Raw genomic sequence first — 17,091 nt, 5'->3', positions numbered from 1 at the left:
AGAGTCTGGCTAAACATTAGCAAGAACTTTTGGGCAGTAAGAGCTGACTGGAAGGTAGTGGACTCTCATTTGTATTGCTAAGTGGACGGAGGGAAGGAAACAGTGTGGCTTCCCTAAAATTAAGTGTATGCAAAGCAAGCAAATTTTGCACACATTCATAATTTAGTATGACACTTCTCCCAAGCTGGTGCCCATCACGTTCTGGACCGGATGTCTTGGCTAATGCCCGATGGGAGTTGTACTCTAAACATGTCTGAAGGCCACCAGCTTTTAAAGAGAATAAATAGGCCGTTTTCGAACTTTGGGGCAGGTCAGTGGGAAGAGACCTAAAGGCTTGTTCAGCTGAATCCTGCCAAGAGCAAAGGGTCCAAAGTGCTTTCCTGTTGTCAGTCCCCCCTCCCTAGTCCCCCATTTCTAGGAAAAGCGGCTTTTTTTGTGCGTTTGCCTCCGCAGTAGCTGTAGTTCCAAGCGCACTTACAGGTCCGGTTAAAAGTGAAATGTATGTAAACTTACTGCCCATTGTTCTAAGAGGTGCTACAAATGTTTTTCGGACGGCAGCTGACCTACGGGTTGTGTTTTCCATTCCTGCTTCTGTACATAAAACGACTGCCCTCCATTTTATACGGAGAGGCAAAAAGGCTGCTTTTCCCTGTGCCGGTTTCACTAATGGGCATGGGGTACAAACAGCTTTTGGTTTGAGACATTTTGTCCGTTAAACACGCTGCAAAGACATTGGACCCTCGCCAGTAAGGTTGAGCGTAACGTGACAAGTAATCTTTCTTTTCTCCCTATGCCCCACTCACTCATTTACACATAATGAGATCAGGAAATTTTAAATTTTCGGAGCTGGCTTCTGAGAATTGCCCTGTCGCCACAGTCATCAAAAACAAATATTCCAGGTAGTTTGTTGAACAAAAATCCTATGAAACTCTCAATGCAGGAGGGGAAACCTCATGGGTCAGGACAAAAGAGTGGCACATATCTTTATGAAACCTGCTCCACATTTTTATATAGTAAACGGTGTAAAAAAAAGGAAAACACACACAGAACTGAAAATTAATTTAAAAATTTGTATCCCCCACTTCTTCGCCTCATCTATCACCTGTCCCCGCAGTGAGTGCAGAGTCTTAAGCTTCTATGAGCTTCCTCTCTGGGAAATGTTGATCAGCTACTGGCCCCAGGAAGAGGCTGCCACGCAGTTGCAAATGATGGTACATTGCATTTCAGAGGGTTGGACTGGATGACCTTCGGGGTCCCTTCCCAGTCTGCAATTCTATGATAACGCAGTAGTTTTACTGAACTTGCCGGTAACGTAACCCCCGCCCCGGTCCCTTACAAATTACACACACACACAGCCAGAAAAGGGTTTTTCATATTAAACTTGTTTTTTTTATTGAGGTTGATTAACAAATGTGTTGGATTAACAGGGGGAGAGGGAGGAGGAGGCCACAGCGCTGACCTGTGAACAGCAGAGGGGAGTAAATATGAACCAAGGAAATGGGCAGCGGGTGGGGTGGGGGCTAGTTTGTTACCTACCCCAGAAGACCCCCTTACCCTGAACAGCTCGTAGGTGGGGGATGCGCAGAAAAGGGCTTGAGGCGGAAAGGGGGGGGCGTGCTAGAGACTTTCTAGCTAGCTCCAAGGACAGAAGGGAGGCAGCGACAGCACTGGTTGCCAGGGAAAAGGGGGGGGGGGTGTCCTTGAACATGATTGACAGGGATCAGGGCCCAGGTGGGATGAGGGCGAGGAGCAAAAAAAAGTGTGTCATTCGCCAGGCAGCCGCGAGTGGGTTTCTCCTCCCATTTCAGGGGGGGCAGAGTTCCGTGCCTTTGGCAGGAACACTGCCTGCCCCCCCACTTCCAGATTTGGGATGGGGGGGGGCTCCTGTGCTCTAGAAGGGAAGGGGTTAAAGAAGGGAGTTTTAAGCAAGCTCAGCAACTAGAGCAGTGATCCCGCCGCCACCCCCCCCCCCACAAAAAAACCACATTTAATGGGTTAACCTCCAAAGCACAAGAAAGGATGCCGTCCCAAAAGAATTTACCGAATTGCCGCAACCACCACTATGCGGGGGGGGGGGGACGTCCCCTTCCCACATTGCCTCAACAGAAAACGCTCACGAGAACAAACACATTTGACAGGGTTAAGAGTGCGACTCTTCGCAATTCGCAACGGTAATTTTTTTTCTAATTTTTGCTCAGTTTTTCTGGGAGGAAAGGCAGCTCCCTCCTCAGCGCTGCCACCAATCTTAACAGAAAGCATTAAAACTTGAGAGAGAGAGAAAAAAAAATCAACAAGAGTCTCCTGCAATTTCCCCCCTCCTTCTAGCCGTTTAAATATTATTCTTTTTTTCTTCTTCCTTTTTTTAAGTGCAAATTCTCAACTTCTCTTGCCAGAAAACAACTGTAGTGTTACTAGCACCCGAGAGAGGGGAGGGGGACTGGGAGGACCGGGGCGAGAGGGGGACCAAAACAAGTGAAATCATAACAAAAGGAATACAATTATGCGTCCTGCTTTTCTGCTTTTAAAAAGACCACAAAAAAGTTTCTTTTCTTTTGTTTTAATTCAAAAGGGAGTGAGTGGGTGTGGGAGGGGTTTTGCTTTTTTGTCCTTTTTTGCTTTTTAGAGGAGGGGGGAAAGAAAAAAAAAAGAGAGAGATTTGGGTGGTTTGGAGCCAAATCTGACAGTCTGCGGGTTGCGATCCTCTCTGGTTCATAACAAGTTGAAACTGCTGCCCTGCAAGGTGGGAGAAAAAGAAGAGAAGTTGGTGACAGGGGTTGGTGACAGTGGCAGGAAGGCAAGAGACGACTCCTCTCCCATCTCTCACAAAAGCCTTGCACGTTTCCCTTCCATCTCGAGCGAGCATCCTTCTGACCTGGGTCTGCACTCACCTGTGGTTCCTTTATTTAGCCATGGCCTTGATAGCAACTGCAGCTTCCTCAGTCATTGCAGACAGTACGGTGATCTGAGGGAGGAAGCAAGAAAGAATCAAGAGCTTAGAAGGGAAAGGAGGGCTCTTAAAGATATGTAATCACTTGAAAGAAACAATTAGGCCTAGGATTAAAATGGAATTAAGTTTACAAATAAGAAAATGTACGATAAGGAAAGTTACGTAATATGATTAGGATTGTGATATGGTTTTTTGAAACACTGATATTGGAAACTGCTACGTATAATTACTAAGAAATTCGGATGGAAGAGATTTGAGGAAGTCAAATACTATGTTTTTGAAGATGGATGGTAATTAAGTGGCAATACAGTGGTGCCTCGCAAGACGAAAAGAATCCGTTCCGCGAGTCTCTTCGTCTTGCGGTTTTTTCGTCTTGCAAAGCAACCCTATTAGCGGCTCAGCGGATTAGCGCTATTAGCGGCTTAGAAAAAGGGAGAAAAAAGCGAAAAAAAATCGCAAGACTCGCAAGACGTTTTCGTCTTGCAAAGCAAGCCCATAGGGAAATTCATCTTGCGAAGCGCCTCGAAAAACGGAAAACCCTTTCGTCTAGCGGGTTTTTTGTCTTGCGAGGCATTCGTCTTGCGGGGCACCACTGTATGTTGTATGTATCTTTTTTATTTTTTCTCTTTTTCTCCTTTTTTTTGTTTGTCTTTATTATTATTCATCTCTTCTTTTTTATTATATTTACCTACTGAAAATAATAAATATTATTTTGGGGGAGGGGAAGGAGGGCTCTTGCCAATAGTCCACCATCCTGTTCTCACAGTGGCCAACCAGATGAAACCCACAAGCGGGATCCGAGTGCGAGAACAGCCCTCCCTGCTCCTGCTGTTCTCAGCAACCGATGTTCAGAAGTATCGCTGCCTCCCGACTGTGGAAGCAGAGCCCAGCCATCGTGAGGTCCTGCTAGCCCCAGCCCAGGCATGATCCAAAATGGGCATCCGGGTTCTGCTTGAAGACCTCCGGCGAAGGAGAGCTTGCCAAGGCCACCAGTATCGTACGTAAGAAGCGGTTTTCTACTGAGTCACACCAGCCTGCCTAGCTCAGGGACACCTGCTCTGACTGGCAGCAACGGCTCTCCAGGGTTTCAGGCAGAGAAATATATAATAATAGTAATAATTTATTATTTATACCCCGCCCATCTGGCTGAGTTTCCCCAACCACTCTGGGCGGCTCCCAATTGAGTGTTAAAAACAATACAGCATTAAATATTAAAAAAACTTCCCTAAACAGGGCTGCCTTCAGATGTCTTTTAAAAATAGGATATCTGCTTATTTCCTTCACATCTGGAGGGCATTCCACAGGGCGGGCGCCACCACCGAGAAGGCCCTGTGCCTGGTTCCCGAAACCTCACTTCTCGCAGGGAGGGAACTGCCAGAAGGTCCTCGGAGCTGGACCTCAAGTGTCCGGGCTGAACGATGGGGGTGGAGACGCTCCTTCAGGTATACAGGAAAGGTCTTTCCCCACCTGAAGATGCCGCTGGGACCTTCTGCAAGGGAAGCAGGTGCTCCGAGCTGCAGAGTGACGCCAAGTCCTGCCATCTGAAGCAGCACAAGCAACCTGCTCTGTCTGCTGTCCAACACCCCACTGTGCAGCTGAGGACCAGTGCCCTGTTTCCCCTCCTCCTTATCTCATCTCCAACGTCCTCAAAGACACAGCAGCGGTGGGGCATTTGGCCTTACGCACACTCAGATCAACGCCAGGCATGATCTCTCTCCTTCTCCACTCCACCCGCAGGAAAATCTTCCCATCTGGTGGCTGGGAAGCCCAGCCAAGGCCACCTATGGCCCTGGGCACCTCAACTTTGCAACTTCCTCCCTAACAAAGCTTAATTTGTTCCCACTGTTGCTTATGTTACACCGGACGGGAAAACATGGTGCTTCCAGAATTTTAAGGCTTATGGAATCATTTCTGCATCTGGCTGGGATTGGAATTTGGTATTCTGCCTTGTTTTTACCCTGCTTTTCAAGTCGTCACCATGCTTTGCCATCCCAGGCCTCTCTGGGCTAAGGACCGCTGCTGTTAAATACACCCCCCAATCACTTGGGCCAAGGGAGGGAGGCCGGCAGCAGCAGCAGGCCTCTTCCCCTCCGGCCTCTGACGTGTTCTCTTACCAGGATTTCTTCGCCACAGTCATATTTCTGTTCAATCTCCTTGCCCAGGTCTCCCTCAGGAAGGCGTAGATCCTCCCGGACTTCCCCGCTGTCCTGGAGCAGGGAGAGGTACCCATCCTGGATCCCAATAAGCTGGAGGAAAGGAAGGAAGGAGGGCAGAACAGTCAGCGCTGAGCTATCGGGCCACCCTTCCAGACTTAAAAAACTCACTGAAGTAGCATTTTGGCAACAGAAGGACGGGGCCTTTTCAGTGGTGGCTCCCTGCTTGCAGAATGCTTTCCCCAGGGAGGCTGGCCCGGCGCCATCATTGTGTATCTTCAGGCACCAGGCAAAAGAATTCCTCTTTAACTGCCCATATGGCCTTTTAAAGTGTTTGAGATATTTTAGTGAATTTCACTCTCCCCCCAGGTTTTAATGCAAGCAGTTTTTTAAAGCTGCTTTGACTTGCCATGGCGGAAAAGCAACTATTGATTTTAACAGACAATAATAACCTGTTCCTGCTCACCTTGGCATGGAAAGGAAGGAGTGTCTGTTCCTCCAGCTGCCTTGGCCTGCCACCTTTTTGAAACCACCCCAAGTTTGTAACAGCAGATGATTTGTCAGGGAACAAAGAGACAAAACTAACAGTCCCTGGGGCACATCCAGCGGTAGGAAGAATCATATATGAACGCTCAAAACTGAGGGAGAGGGCCCCAAAGAGCTAAAAAGATTTCTCTGGAAGGGCAGAAGCCTGCCTCCTTTGCCCACCGCAGCTGCTGTGTGGAAGGGCCACTTTGCCCATCCTTGCTACAGCAGCCACCGCTAGCAGTCTACCCAGTTTGCAAGCCAGGCAGGCCATAGCAGGTGCACACCAACCCTCTCCTTTCGGGATTCCCATCTCTGAAGTGGGGGGGGGGGAGAACCCCACCCAGCTCCACCCACCTACCTGGAAGTCATTTCTCTTAATGTTGGGCACATCCATGTTGTGGGTGGAAGGGCAGATATCTTCATATTTTTTCCCGGTGAAGATGTCTATGCCAACAAGGTGCACCTACAGTGGGGGTGGAGAGGAAGACAGGATGTTAACGGGGATGCATTAAAAAAACAACACAGCACCCAGGTGTTCCTGCAGGAGAAGGCCGGAGGAAACAGGCAAGGACCTTGTTCTGTCTCAGGAAGGGAGGCCAGCCCCCTTCTCAACAGATGCAGAGGCAGACACAGGCACAAACGCACCCAGTCTGGGACTGGGGGGCACGCTTTGGCCCACTGCAACCAGATCCCTTGGCACCCCACTGGCACCGTATCTGCCTCCGCTCGACCTGGACTCTCTGTGCCTCGCACACCAGTCTCCTTGTCAAGCTGCGAACTCCCTCAACAGCTAGGCCTTGCCTCCCACTCTTTCCCTTTCCTTCCTTCCTTCTCTCTCTTTCTCCCTCGCTCCAGTTTCCACATTAGGGTAGCAGTATGGTGTGGGTTATTTATACACTCAATATTTACCTTTTTTTAAAAAAAGAAACAAATCAGGAATACCAACAGCCACGTTTTGCAGTCTCTTCTCCACTGGCCTTTCACCTTTAACTTTTTGGGTTATCTAATTCAGAGGCTGAACTTCCACAAAGTTCAAAGCGTTACTTTAACACCCACTCCCTTTTTTTTGGGTTTCTATTTCTAGTCCATCTAAGCCATCCTTTCTCAACCTTGGGTCCCCAGATGTTGTTGAACTACAACTCCCATCAGCCCTAGCTAGCAAGGCCAGAGTTCAGGGATGATGGGAGTCGTAGTCCAACAACATCTGGGGACCCACAGCTTGAGAACCGCTGACTGGGGCAGGGGAAGATTCAAACAGGTACTAAAGTGATTATCCCACAAAAGGTTGCCCCCAAGAACCTGATTAGCCCCAGACACCAAGAGGTCAGTCCACGGAAACACGCCTTGCATCCTAAAGTGTCCAGGTATCATCCAGACAGTCTCCAAAAGCCACCAGAATGCATCGCCTACCGGTGACTTAACAATGCCACTGACGTAAAAAGAAAGCAGGTCTTTTGGCTCTTCACAGGAGAGGAGAATACAGCCTCAGTAGACAGACTGAAAAACTCTGGGTACTTTTGTACACCACTTAGCCAGGGTTCCTCAACATGGTGCCCTCCAGATGTCTGGGGGTACAACTACTGTTGCCAACAGAGCTCAAGAGATTAAACATGTATGTTGCCTTGCATTTTTGGCAAAAAAGCAGGCCTCTCGGCGCATTCTAAAGCAAGTCGTTCCTTGAGGCTAAGGGCTGGAAAACGATCTCAGGAGACAGAGAAGCTAAATGGCAGCATGCCTCAGAGGTCAGGTGGCTGAAAGGTGACCAGCGCAGGCGAAGGAGGAAAGAGCAATGCTTTGCAGACCCAAGAAGCCTCACACAACATTTTCATCCCACCTTGCGCCTTACTTTTCAGCATTTCATATTGCAAACTGCCTTGAACTCACTGGAAGAAAGGCTGTTTATAAATGTAGACAATGATCTCAGCCAGGAAGGGCTGCATGCAATGGAGAAGAGAACAACAAGAGGTTCAAATTGTGCCAGGGCAGAAAGAGAGACAGACACAGGGAGATGAAGTAAAGAACAAACCCTCTAGCTCCAGGCTTATTGTCTAAGCCCAGCACCTTCTCCAGACCTGGTGCCCTCCTGGCATTTTTTGCGCTATGTACCCCATCTTCTAAGACAGTGACTTTTTCAGGTCACTGCCCCCTTGGTTCCACAAACTCATCCCCAGTGCCCCCTACCCTATAAAAAGCATTATTCGGAATAGCAGTTTGCACCACCCACTAAGGAAGATAATAACACGATAAAATTTGAAACCAGAACAATTAATTGCATATTTATTCAAAAGCCAGAGGGACGCAGGTGGCGCTGTGGGTAAAAGCCTCAGCGCCTAGGGCTTGCCGATCAAAAGGTCGGCGGTTCGAATCCCTGCGACGGGGTGCGCTCCCGTCGTTCGGTCCCAGCGCCTGCCAACCTAGCAGTTCGAAAGCACCCCTGGGTGCAAGTAGATAAATAGGGACCGCTTACTAGCGGGAAGGTAAACGGCGTTTCCGTGTGCGGCTCTGGCTCTGGCCAGAGCAGCGATGTCACGCTGGCCACGTGACCCGGAAGTGTCTCCGGACAGCGCTGGCCCCTGGCCTCTTAAGTGAGATGGGCGCACAACCCCAGAGTCTGTCAAGATTGGCCCGTACGGGCAGGGGTACCTTTACCTTTACCTTATTCAAAAGCCAACTTAAACTATTTAGCTTAATTAAACAAAACTGATTAACCTGATTTGGTAATGCCAGCTTTTCAAAGTCAGGAGAGTCCATTACCCCTCCAGCAACCCCCTGCCTCTTAGTACCCCTCTGGGCTGGTACCGCCCACTCTGGGAACCAATGTACTAAGGGGAGACAGCAAGGACCAGGTGTCAGAACCCATTCAATTTTGATGTTCCTCCTCCTTAAAAGCCAGCTGATTTAACATGCTTTGCCTGCTCATGGGCAACTGCCCAGATGCACAACATAAAAGGCAAGCTGGAGGACTACAGTAAAACTACTACGCGGGTCCAGGGTTTGAAATTAGCCAGGCACATTTTGCACCTGGCTATCGGCCACTAGTAACCAAGTGAATATGGACGGTCTGTGTCACCATTAAGAGAAAGAGGTAGGGATTGGCCAATATATATCTGGACTGTGCCTGGATCAAGGGACTGCTCTTTTTTAAGTTCTCGGAGTTCTTAACTAGCTCAAGGTTTGTCATCTGAACTAACCGGATGTTTAAATAAGAATCAATCACTGTCAGTCCACCATTTGAAAAATGAGACTCAAGAACTGCCTTCCCCCCAAATGGCAAGTAGACATTCCATTTTGGCGACTGTAACCTCAATTTAAGGAGCAATTTGGTCCCTAGCTTATATATCTGAGTTTCTAACATTGTTGCACGCGAACATGCACAAACACCTGCTGGAGTACCAAGCATAGGGTTGCCATATTTCAAAAAGTGAAAATCTGGACACAAAAGATGTTGAGGGTTTTGGGTTTTTTTGCCAAAGATGTTGAGTTGAAGTTTTTAAGCCATTTTTTAGGGGAAACGCCTAAAAAATCAACACACGGGCTGCCGTACATCAGGGTTTCCCCACGCATTTTAGTCAATTCTCGGAAATCCCGCCAAGACACCATTTTCGATGGATGAATTCCGGCTGTGTCTGGGAAATTCCGGACGTATGGCAGCCCTACACCAGCATGCAAATTCACACCAAGAGCTGTCCCCAAAGAGGACCATGAAGGCAAACCAGCCACCAGCCGCCGTGGGCAACGAGGCACACTCACTTTGGCATGACCGTGCTTGCCGGTCTTGGAAGTGGACATCTCCACAATCTTGCAGGGACGCCCTTTGAGCACCACAAAGCCGTTCTTGCGGAGAGCGGAGCACTGCATGGGGAAGGTTGCGGAGGCCCCGGCATCGCCGGTCTCGAAGTCTAGGTCATCAGCCATGGTGGAACAGATGTTATGGAAACTGCTGGGGACATAGGGGAAGAAAGACAAGGAAGAAAGGTTAGGCAAACTCATCGCCAACATCTTGCAAAATAAAAAGGCTTGGGTTGGTGCTGCCGATCAATTTCTCATGTTTAGCCCAGGACGATTTCTCATCTTTAGGCTGGAGTGAGTCAGGGTGGGGCAATGCCTGGCTAACCGCAGGCATGGATGAGGTAGGGGCAGTTCACGTGATCACCCTGTGCATGTATAGAATCCGGCATCGAACGGTGCTCACAGCAGGGATCCATAAAAAGTAGGTACAGATTGATTCCCGGAGGATGAGGCAACAATGGCTACTGACCCTGACGGCTTGGCTCTGCCTCCAAAGTTAGGAAGCAGCAAAGTTTATCAATACCAGTTGCTGGATATGCAGGGAAGAGAATGTCACTGCCTTGCGCTCTAGCCTTGCTTGTGGACTTCCCACTGGGAAATCTACTTGGTCACTGGAAGAAAAGAATTGCTGGGCTACAAGGGCCCCCTTTCGGCCTTATTCCAGCTGCAGGCTCTTCTGACGCCCTTGCTGGAAAATGTCTAAAACTTAAGTATAGGGTCAAGGATTTCTGGTTGCTTAGCTATGCTAACAAAGTGACTCGCACCCCTGAATTAAAGTTTCTGAAAGCTCACGGCAACCAGGAATGGATTTTTGTGTGGCAGGGCTGTAAGCTCAGTTCAGTTCCAAGACTTGGAACAAATTCCCGGGTTCAGAATTCTAACTCTTTTTTAAAGATTTTTTTCTTTTGCACCCAGCTCTAATTGGCAGATTTCAAGGTTCTTTTCAAAAGAAACAGTTCCTGAAGTTAGCCTAAATCAAAGAATATCGCATCCCAAGAACCCCACCTTCCTTTTACTCAGGTTCTGGCTGTGGAGAGGAAATACACGGCCACTGCCTCTGAAGTGTCACGGAAGAAGGACTCAGGTCCCATTCAGCTACCAAGGCTTATACACAAAGCCCCTAACGCCCCCCCAAATAAAAAAAATTCATGGCAAAAAGTCTTAACTGTTTTTTGAGTTGACGAAATATCCAGTGGCAATGAATTCCACAGGTTAACCAGTTGCCATGTAAAACACTTTAGCTTGTCAATATCACGCCGGCCAAGTCGTTTCATTAGATGAGCCAGTTCTCAGTTAACAATGCTCTGGGCAAGAGGAGAAGTACAGGCTGATAGCTGCTCTCTAGTTATAAGCATGGCCATAATGCTCCACGCTTAAGTCACCGCCAGCTTATTGGGGGGGGGGGAGCGAGGAAGCACTTGCATGCCTGCAGTCCTAGGCAGACAAACGCACGCCTCAGCATGAGAACCAAGGCGGTACGGCCGACAGGATTAAGGGAGTCCAAAAATCCAGCTGTCTGGCTCTGCAAAGGGGGGAGTTTGCACTCCAGGAAGTCCAGAGCTCTGCTGGCAATCTCTGCGTGCCAAGAGGAAGCTGCCATGGCAGCAGTGGCAGAACTAATCCAGAGTTTCCAGTGTTGTGCAAGGCGGGCACCTAAGAATCTAATGCCTGCTCATGGGAATTTGACATTTTTCCAGCACTGCGCGCAACCAAGTCAATTCTCACCTGTGACAAGTCAATTCTCACCTGTGACAAGGACTTAGCTGCCTCGCAATAGCCCTGTTTCTGTGCTGCTCATGTGTAGTGCATTTGGGGGTTCGTGTGGGAGCAGGGCCACGCTTTTGGTCCCCCCCCCATCACACCAGCTTCGTTCACCAATTTCTCTTTCCACGTTGCCTTCTGTAAAGGAACCCTTGATGCCTGAGCTGCTGGTTGTGTTTAAGAGTTCTGCACGACTCGGCGTCCCAACTGCACGGAGGTCGCCCAATATTCAAGCATGTGGAATGTGCAACTGCTGAAATAAGCTGGTGTGATGTCCGGGGCAGGGGCCCCACACCCAAGCAAATTCCAAAACTGCCCAGCACACATACCTTTTGGCCTGGGCAGCCACAAGTTATTTTGGCAAATGTTCAGCGGAGGGAGGGAGAGAGAGAGAGAGAGAGCAATGGAAGTGACCAGTTTCTGTGCCTTGACAGTAAAAACTACACCAGATTATGAGCATCACACTCTGAAATATGTGCTGTCCCCTAAACTAATGCTGAGCCAAAGGCAGAGATGAGGAAAAGCGAGAAACACACCTGCCTTGGAGAACAATCAAAGCTGCCTGTTCATCCTCCCCAGCGCCACTTCGAAACTTACCTGGACTAGTTGTTTAGTGCATTTTTATGGAAATTTAGCATAGCTTAAAAGAAAGAAATCAAAAGCGCCAGAAGTAAGTATTTGGAGTCTGAAGGTGTTCTGCTAGCCTTTCCCTAATGCAAGTCATTACAAAATGAAGGGTTTAAGATCTTGGGATGCAAAGTAATTTAGGGCTGGGGTGGGGAGAGGGGAAGAGAAAGCTTTATTTGAGAAAAGGACCATTTGTGTTCTCTGTATAATGAAAAAGCTTCACTTGTTGGGGCTTGCAAGTGAGACCCTTAAGCCCCAAGGACTGTGATGAGCAGTAAGTCTATTCCGGAGTTTTGACTTCTATTTAAAAACAAATAAAACTCACAGCAATGGCTTCAGCATGCAGATGCCCACCCGCCAGGTTTAAAAGGTCCTGAGTAGATACTGCAGGTAGAGCTCAGCAATGAACATTAACATCCCAATCCCTGCTAAGGGGAGGGACCCCTTAGCAACTATGGAAAGGACTGAGGCTCGCACACACACCCCCGCCGCAGCTGCCAAGTCTCCCCAAATTACCAACTCGCACTCTGGGGGTGCCTCTCAGCGGGCTACGAGATCCCTGACAAAGGCCGGGCCTCGCCTCATTTCGTGCAGGCACATGGCTCCCAAGTCGTCCGGAACCCTCCCCATCTTACATCAGAGCTGGAAAAACTAGATTGGATTCCCGAGGAGGTGCTGCAGGCTCACCCTAGCGTTAAGACAAAGCGGAGCAGAGGCGGTGGCGGCTGCAGCCACAGCTGCTCCGCTCAGCTACTACATGGCCGCCTGGCACTCCCTCCCAGGCCGGGAGGAGCATGCTGGTTCATTTACCCTCTCCAGAGATCTGCTGAGCTCGTTTTAGTTCCAGCCGCTGCCACCACCCCACCTCCTCCTCATCTAAAAACCGCTTCTGACCCACGCTACGCTCCAATAATTGATTAGGACAACTGTTAACTGCAACAGCTTAAGCGGCATGACATGTCACTTTGCAGGCGGCAACGGGGTGCGCCAGCGAGGTCACCACGTGCTTCCGATTTTTGTCTGCCGCCGCCGCGAGGAGCAGTGGGGAAGAGGGAGGGAGCTGCAGTGAAAGGCAGGAAGTTTTAGCCCCGCTTCGCAAGTGATCAGGCAGAGAGGCCCTCCGTGCCACATGTTTGGAGGGAGACTCCCTCTCTTCCTGCCAACACCAAGCATGATTCAGCTAAGCTGCCACTGCAGAGAGCGCCACACATGGCCAAGGAAAGGGGAAAAGGGAGGGGGGAAAGGATTACCACAGCATTTGGATGGAAGAAATACCCTTTACATTTACGGGCAGTGCCTCTGCACCCCCTCCCTCCCCCATTTCAGAGCTACCTTAAGATTCCATGGGGAAACATCCCCAGCAAAATATTGGAAATTCAGTTACTGCATTTCTCATGTAAGGGCCAAATTCCTAGCAATTCTTGCCATACGGTTCCCAGTCACCTAGCACAGATTCAGCGGCAACACAGCTGCTGCAGGAAAGGCCTCTTTCAGTCAGTGTCATTCACACCCAGCCCAGGGTCTCCGTTAGTCAATGGAAGCCCAGCCACTGCTCTCACCTCTGCCATCCTGAAGGGGAATCAGAAGCCGTGCCCAGGGGGGAAACCAGGAGGTGCTATGGTGAATGGGTTCCCAGCCCCTACACCAGCGAAGCAGGAGATACCACCAGTATGGCTGGTATTGCAAAGGAACATGCAGCTTCGTATCACCTTTCTGCCTCTCCTTGCATGGGAACAAGTTTGGAAGTTGCAACCCTGGACTCATCTCCCTGCCTCCCCTGCTTTCCAGGCAGCTTGGCCTGCTACTTGAAAGTCTTCAAGCCATGCCGAAACCAGCTGGGGAGACCAACCAGCTCCATCCCTCCCAGCCAGGAGAGAAGGATCTTCTCCCTCCCAACTTCTTAACCATAAATGAGTTTGCCTACTTTCTCCAACAAAACTGCAAAGATGGAGGATTGGTTCATGGGATTCAAGAGCTTTAAAATACATTTGCTATACCCTCATGCATTTAGTAATATATTTATAACTACTATGGAGCTATGCCGCCACACTTCATCCACTCCTCTCCTACAAGGGGAGGGGGGATTCATTGCAACAGCTCCTTCCTCAACCTACCGTGGCCTTTTGAACGGTGGGGTGTTTTTGTTACTATGGCATGTATTTTTGTGCTTTTATACTGTAAACTGCCCTGTGAGCCTCAGGTGAAGGGTGGTATAGAAATCTGATAAATTTGAAAATATATCCCAGGTTCCATACTTAAAGGCCCAAACTTCAGTGTCAGGGGGTTTCTCACCCCATTGTCAGTTCCTGCAGGGCTACTCTCCTCAGTAAGCTAAGGGCAAGGGGGTGAAGACACCACCAGCTACTCTTTCATGCATGAACCCAAAGGGAAGTCATATGCATCAACCACTCCAAAGCTCACTCCCCAAGGAACCTGCCTGCCAGGAACAGCAGACAGCATGTCTATGAGATCCCCAACTGCCATCTTCCTGCCCCAGCACTGATCCTCCAAACCAGACCTTAAACCCCACTCCAGCTGGAAGTCAATCCTTTCTGCTAACCTGCTGCAGTTTCTCAACCCACTCAGGCACCACTCCCTTCCTTCATCAAGCACTAACTGGGGCCAGCCCTTGCCTGAGGGTGGGGAATCATCTAATTCTCCCCCAACAGCTAACCTTAAGCCCCTTCCACTGCCTCATCTAGTGAAATGATTCCCAATCAAAATAAATATAAAAAAATAACACCTTAGAGACCAAGTAAGTTTGTTCTTCGTATAAGCTTCCGTATGCATGCACACCTCTGTGGGCAATTCCAGCTCTCTCTACCAAAACCTTACTTCGATACCTACCAGCCATCTCCCTAAGCCGTAAACTGGGGCAGAGCTGGTGACCCTAAGCAAAAATGTCAATTCTCTGGGGGAGAAACGTCCTCCAGCTCTGTTTCTTGCAGAGCAGCCCTTCGAGGGATATTCCCACCACACCCATCTCCTACCTTCCCAGGTTCAGCTGAGGACAAGCCTCCCCTTGCAGAGTGCGGGAACCTCAGTGCCCCTTCCCCTCCCCTAAAGGCAGCCCTGACCCCCTTGTTGAAACAGATCCCACCCCCACCTGTGTCCTCAAAGGCCTTCTTTCCCACAATACCAAAGCCAGCAGGGCGTAAAGCCCCTAGAACAGGGAGTGGACTTCATATAGGAGCCACACACCCCAAAGAAAAAACCCCCTTCTTTCTTTCAACTCCCGCTCAGCCCTCACTCCAAAACCAATGCCTTCTGGTGCAGGACCCCAAAATGTAACCCTGTGCAACTGCAGGAGGCGACCCCCCCTCAAAGGCCCTTCCCTGATCCTTCCCCCAAATCGAAGGGTCCCCGCCAACCCCTTCCTTTTCAGGTTTAATAGGTAGCATTTTAGTGTTTTGTTGGAAGCTGCCCAGAGTGGCTGGGGAGACCCAGCCAGATGGGCTTGCTATAAATAACAAATTATTATTATTATTATTATTCCTTCCTGCCAGTCCCAACGCAAGAGCTAAAGGAGCCCCCAAACCTCAAGTTATACAGTCCAGCCGCAAACCCCATTACCAGGAGGCTAACACTCCCCCCCCCGTATGTTTCTTTAAAAGGTCTTAGGGAGCCCCCCCCATATGAAAAAGCAACACCAGGCCTCATCCTGTCCCAATGGGCACCCCCTTTCCTCCCCCCCACCCACCCACCCCCCAAACCCTGTGTAACCCAAAGGAGACCCGGTCCAAGGTAGGCCTCGGCCGGGCCTGACTCCCCCCCCCTCTCCCTCCCCGTGAGTCAGCCCAGCAGAGGGGCCCGGCCTGGCCTCCCAAGCGCAGGCCTCGGCCTCGCCGCCGCCTCCTCCTCCTGCACGCGACACGGGGGGGGGCGCCAGGCTCTCCTCCCCCCCCCGCTCTCTCTCTCTCTGAGGAGAATGAGGGAGGGGGGAGGGGAGGGTGCGCGCGGCACCTCGTTCCGTGAGGGGGGAAAGGGAGCCACGCGGCTGAGGAGGCGGCGGCGCCGGTCGGTGAGGCTTCCCCTTCCCTTCCCTTCCCCCCCCCTCGCTCCGCGCCGCGTCGCAACGGCTGCCGCCGCGCGCGCACACACGGGACAGCCCCGCGCGCACACACACACACTCTCCCGCGCGCACCAAACTCACCCGCCCGCGAGCTCAACCGCCGCCGCCGCCGCCGCTGCCTGCTGCAACCCAGCCCGCAGTGCGCACGCGCACTTATCGCCTCCTCTCGCCCTTTCCCCCCCTCCCTCCTGCCTCTTCTCGCGCTGTCGCTTTCCTCTCTCTCCTCCCTCCCCCCCCCCTCTCTCTCCTTTTGCCGCACGCGCACTGGGAGGAAACGCTCCAAAAAAAAAAAAAAAGCGAAGGTGGCCTCAATGGGCGGGAAGGAAAGGAGGCGGAGCCTCGTCTTCCGACGCCGTAGTGCGCCTGCGCTGTGGGTAGGCGCCGGGGCGCCGGAGCGGCTCTGAGCGTGCGCGTCTGAGGGGCGAAGGAGGCTACGCATGCTCACGAGGCGACCGGCCGTGTGGGGTCCTACTGCGCATGTGCATTTGGGTGGGAAAAGAACCACACGTCCGGCTTCATCGTTTGGGACTGAGCTTATGCAGCGCGCAAGCGCACAGAAACGGAGTTCCTCCCCCCCTCTTTGTTTTCCAATGCGCATGCGCCAGTAGTCCTTGCCCGTCCGGTTTGAGTTGCGCCTGAAATCCCAATGAGACTTGCTTCCCTACCGAGGAAATGTTTGTAGATGCGCATGCGCGTCTGCTCCGATTGGGTTCCGACCGCCTCTCCTGCGCTCGCTTTGCCGAAACTCTCAGACCATAGAGTGCGCGCGCGAGGAGGAGCAGAGCGGCACGCGCGAGCCCTTTGGCCTTTTTTTTAGCCTCCCACGCGGTCTTCGGCGGCCATCTTGGCCGAGAGGTTGTCCGCCATGGTTACCAAGGCAACCGCGGGTTGCAACCATTCAAATGTGCCCATTCTAAAAGGTGGAGAAATAAATAAAAGAGCGAAAACTTCATATCGGCCACCCGCCATTCCCAACAACCAGAGCTCCTTGTTTAATAACATTGTAATTTGGTTAGGATAACTATGCTATGTTTTCCTTCAGTGAAATGGTCATTTGCTAGGTCTGAGGCCATAACTCACATTTGCCATCTTTTTTCTCGCTTAAGTTATTTTTATTGATTATAGATTGGTAATTATTGTGTGAACTGCTTAATTATGATTTGCTGATGTTTAATTTTACTGTTTACTATTAGATTCTGCTGAATTGTTGAATG

General features: G+C 50.5%; 1 protein-coding gene across 2 annotated transcripts; it reads right to left on the bottom strand.

Moving 5' to 3' along the window:
- Positions 1-1,366: 1,366 nt before the first annotated feature.
- Positions 1,367-16,058, bottom strand: EIF5A (eukaryotic translation initiation factor 5A). 2 transcript variants are annotated; one of them, XM_079952218.1, is made up of 6 exons: positions 15,959-16,058; positions 9,379-9,565; positions 5,987-6,091; positions 5,062-5,193; positions 2,889-2,962; positions 1,367-2,733 (listed from the first exon to the last, which is right to left on the bottom strand). In XM_079952218.1, exons 2-5 carry the CDS (start codon positions 9,541-9,543, stop codon positions 2,900-2,902), a joined length of 465 nt encoding a protein of 154 aa, XP_079808344.1. In that variant the 5' UTR covers positions 9,544-9,565; positions 15,959-16,058; the 3' UTR covers positions 1,367-2,733; positions 2,889-2,899. The 2 variants fall into 2 exon arrangements, with proteins under 2 accessions (XP_079808344.1, XP_079808343.1); XM_079952217.1 differs by having other exon boundaries at positions 9,379-9,568; positions 15,959-16,053.
- Between the last annotated feature and the right edge of the window lie 1,033 nt (positions 16,059-17,091).

The sequence above is a fragment of the Podarcis cretensis genome (genome assembly GCF_951804945.1).
Source record: "Podarcis cretensis genome assembly, chromosome: 13".
In the NCBI taxonomy this organism is placed as follows: Eukaryota; Metazoa; Chordata; class Lepidosauria; order Squamata; family Lacertidae; genus Podarcis; species Podarcis cretensis.
Note: the sequence above shows the minus strand (reverse complement) of the source record. Positions and strands in the feature narration are given on the sequence as shown.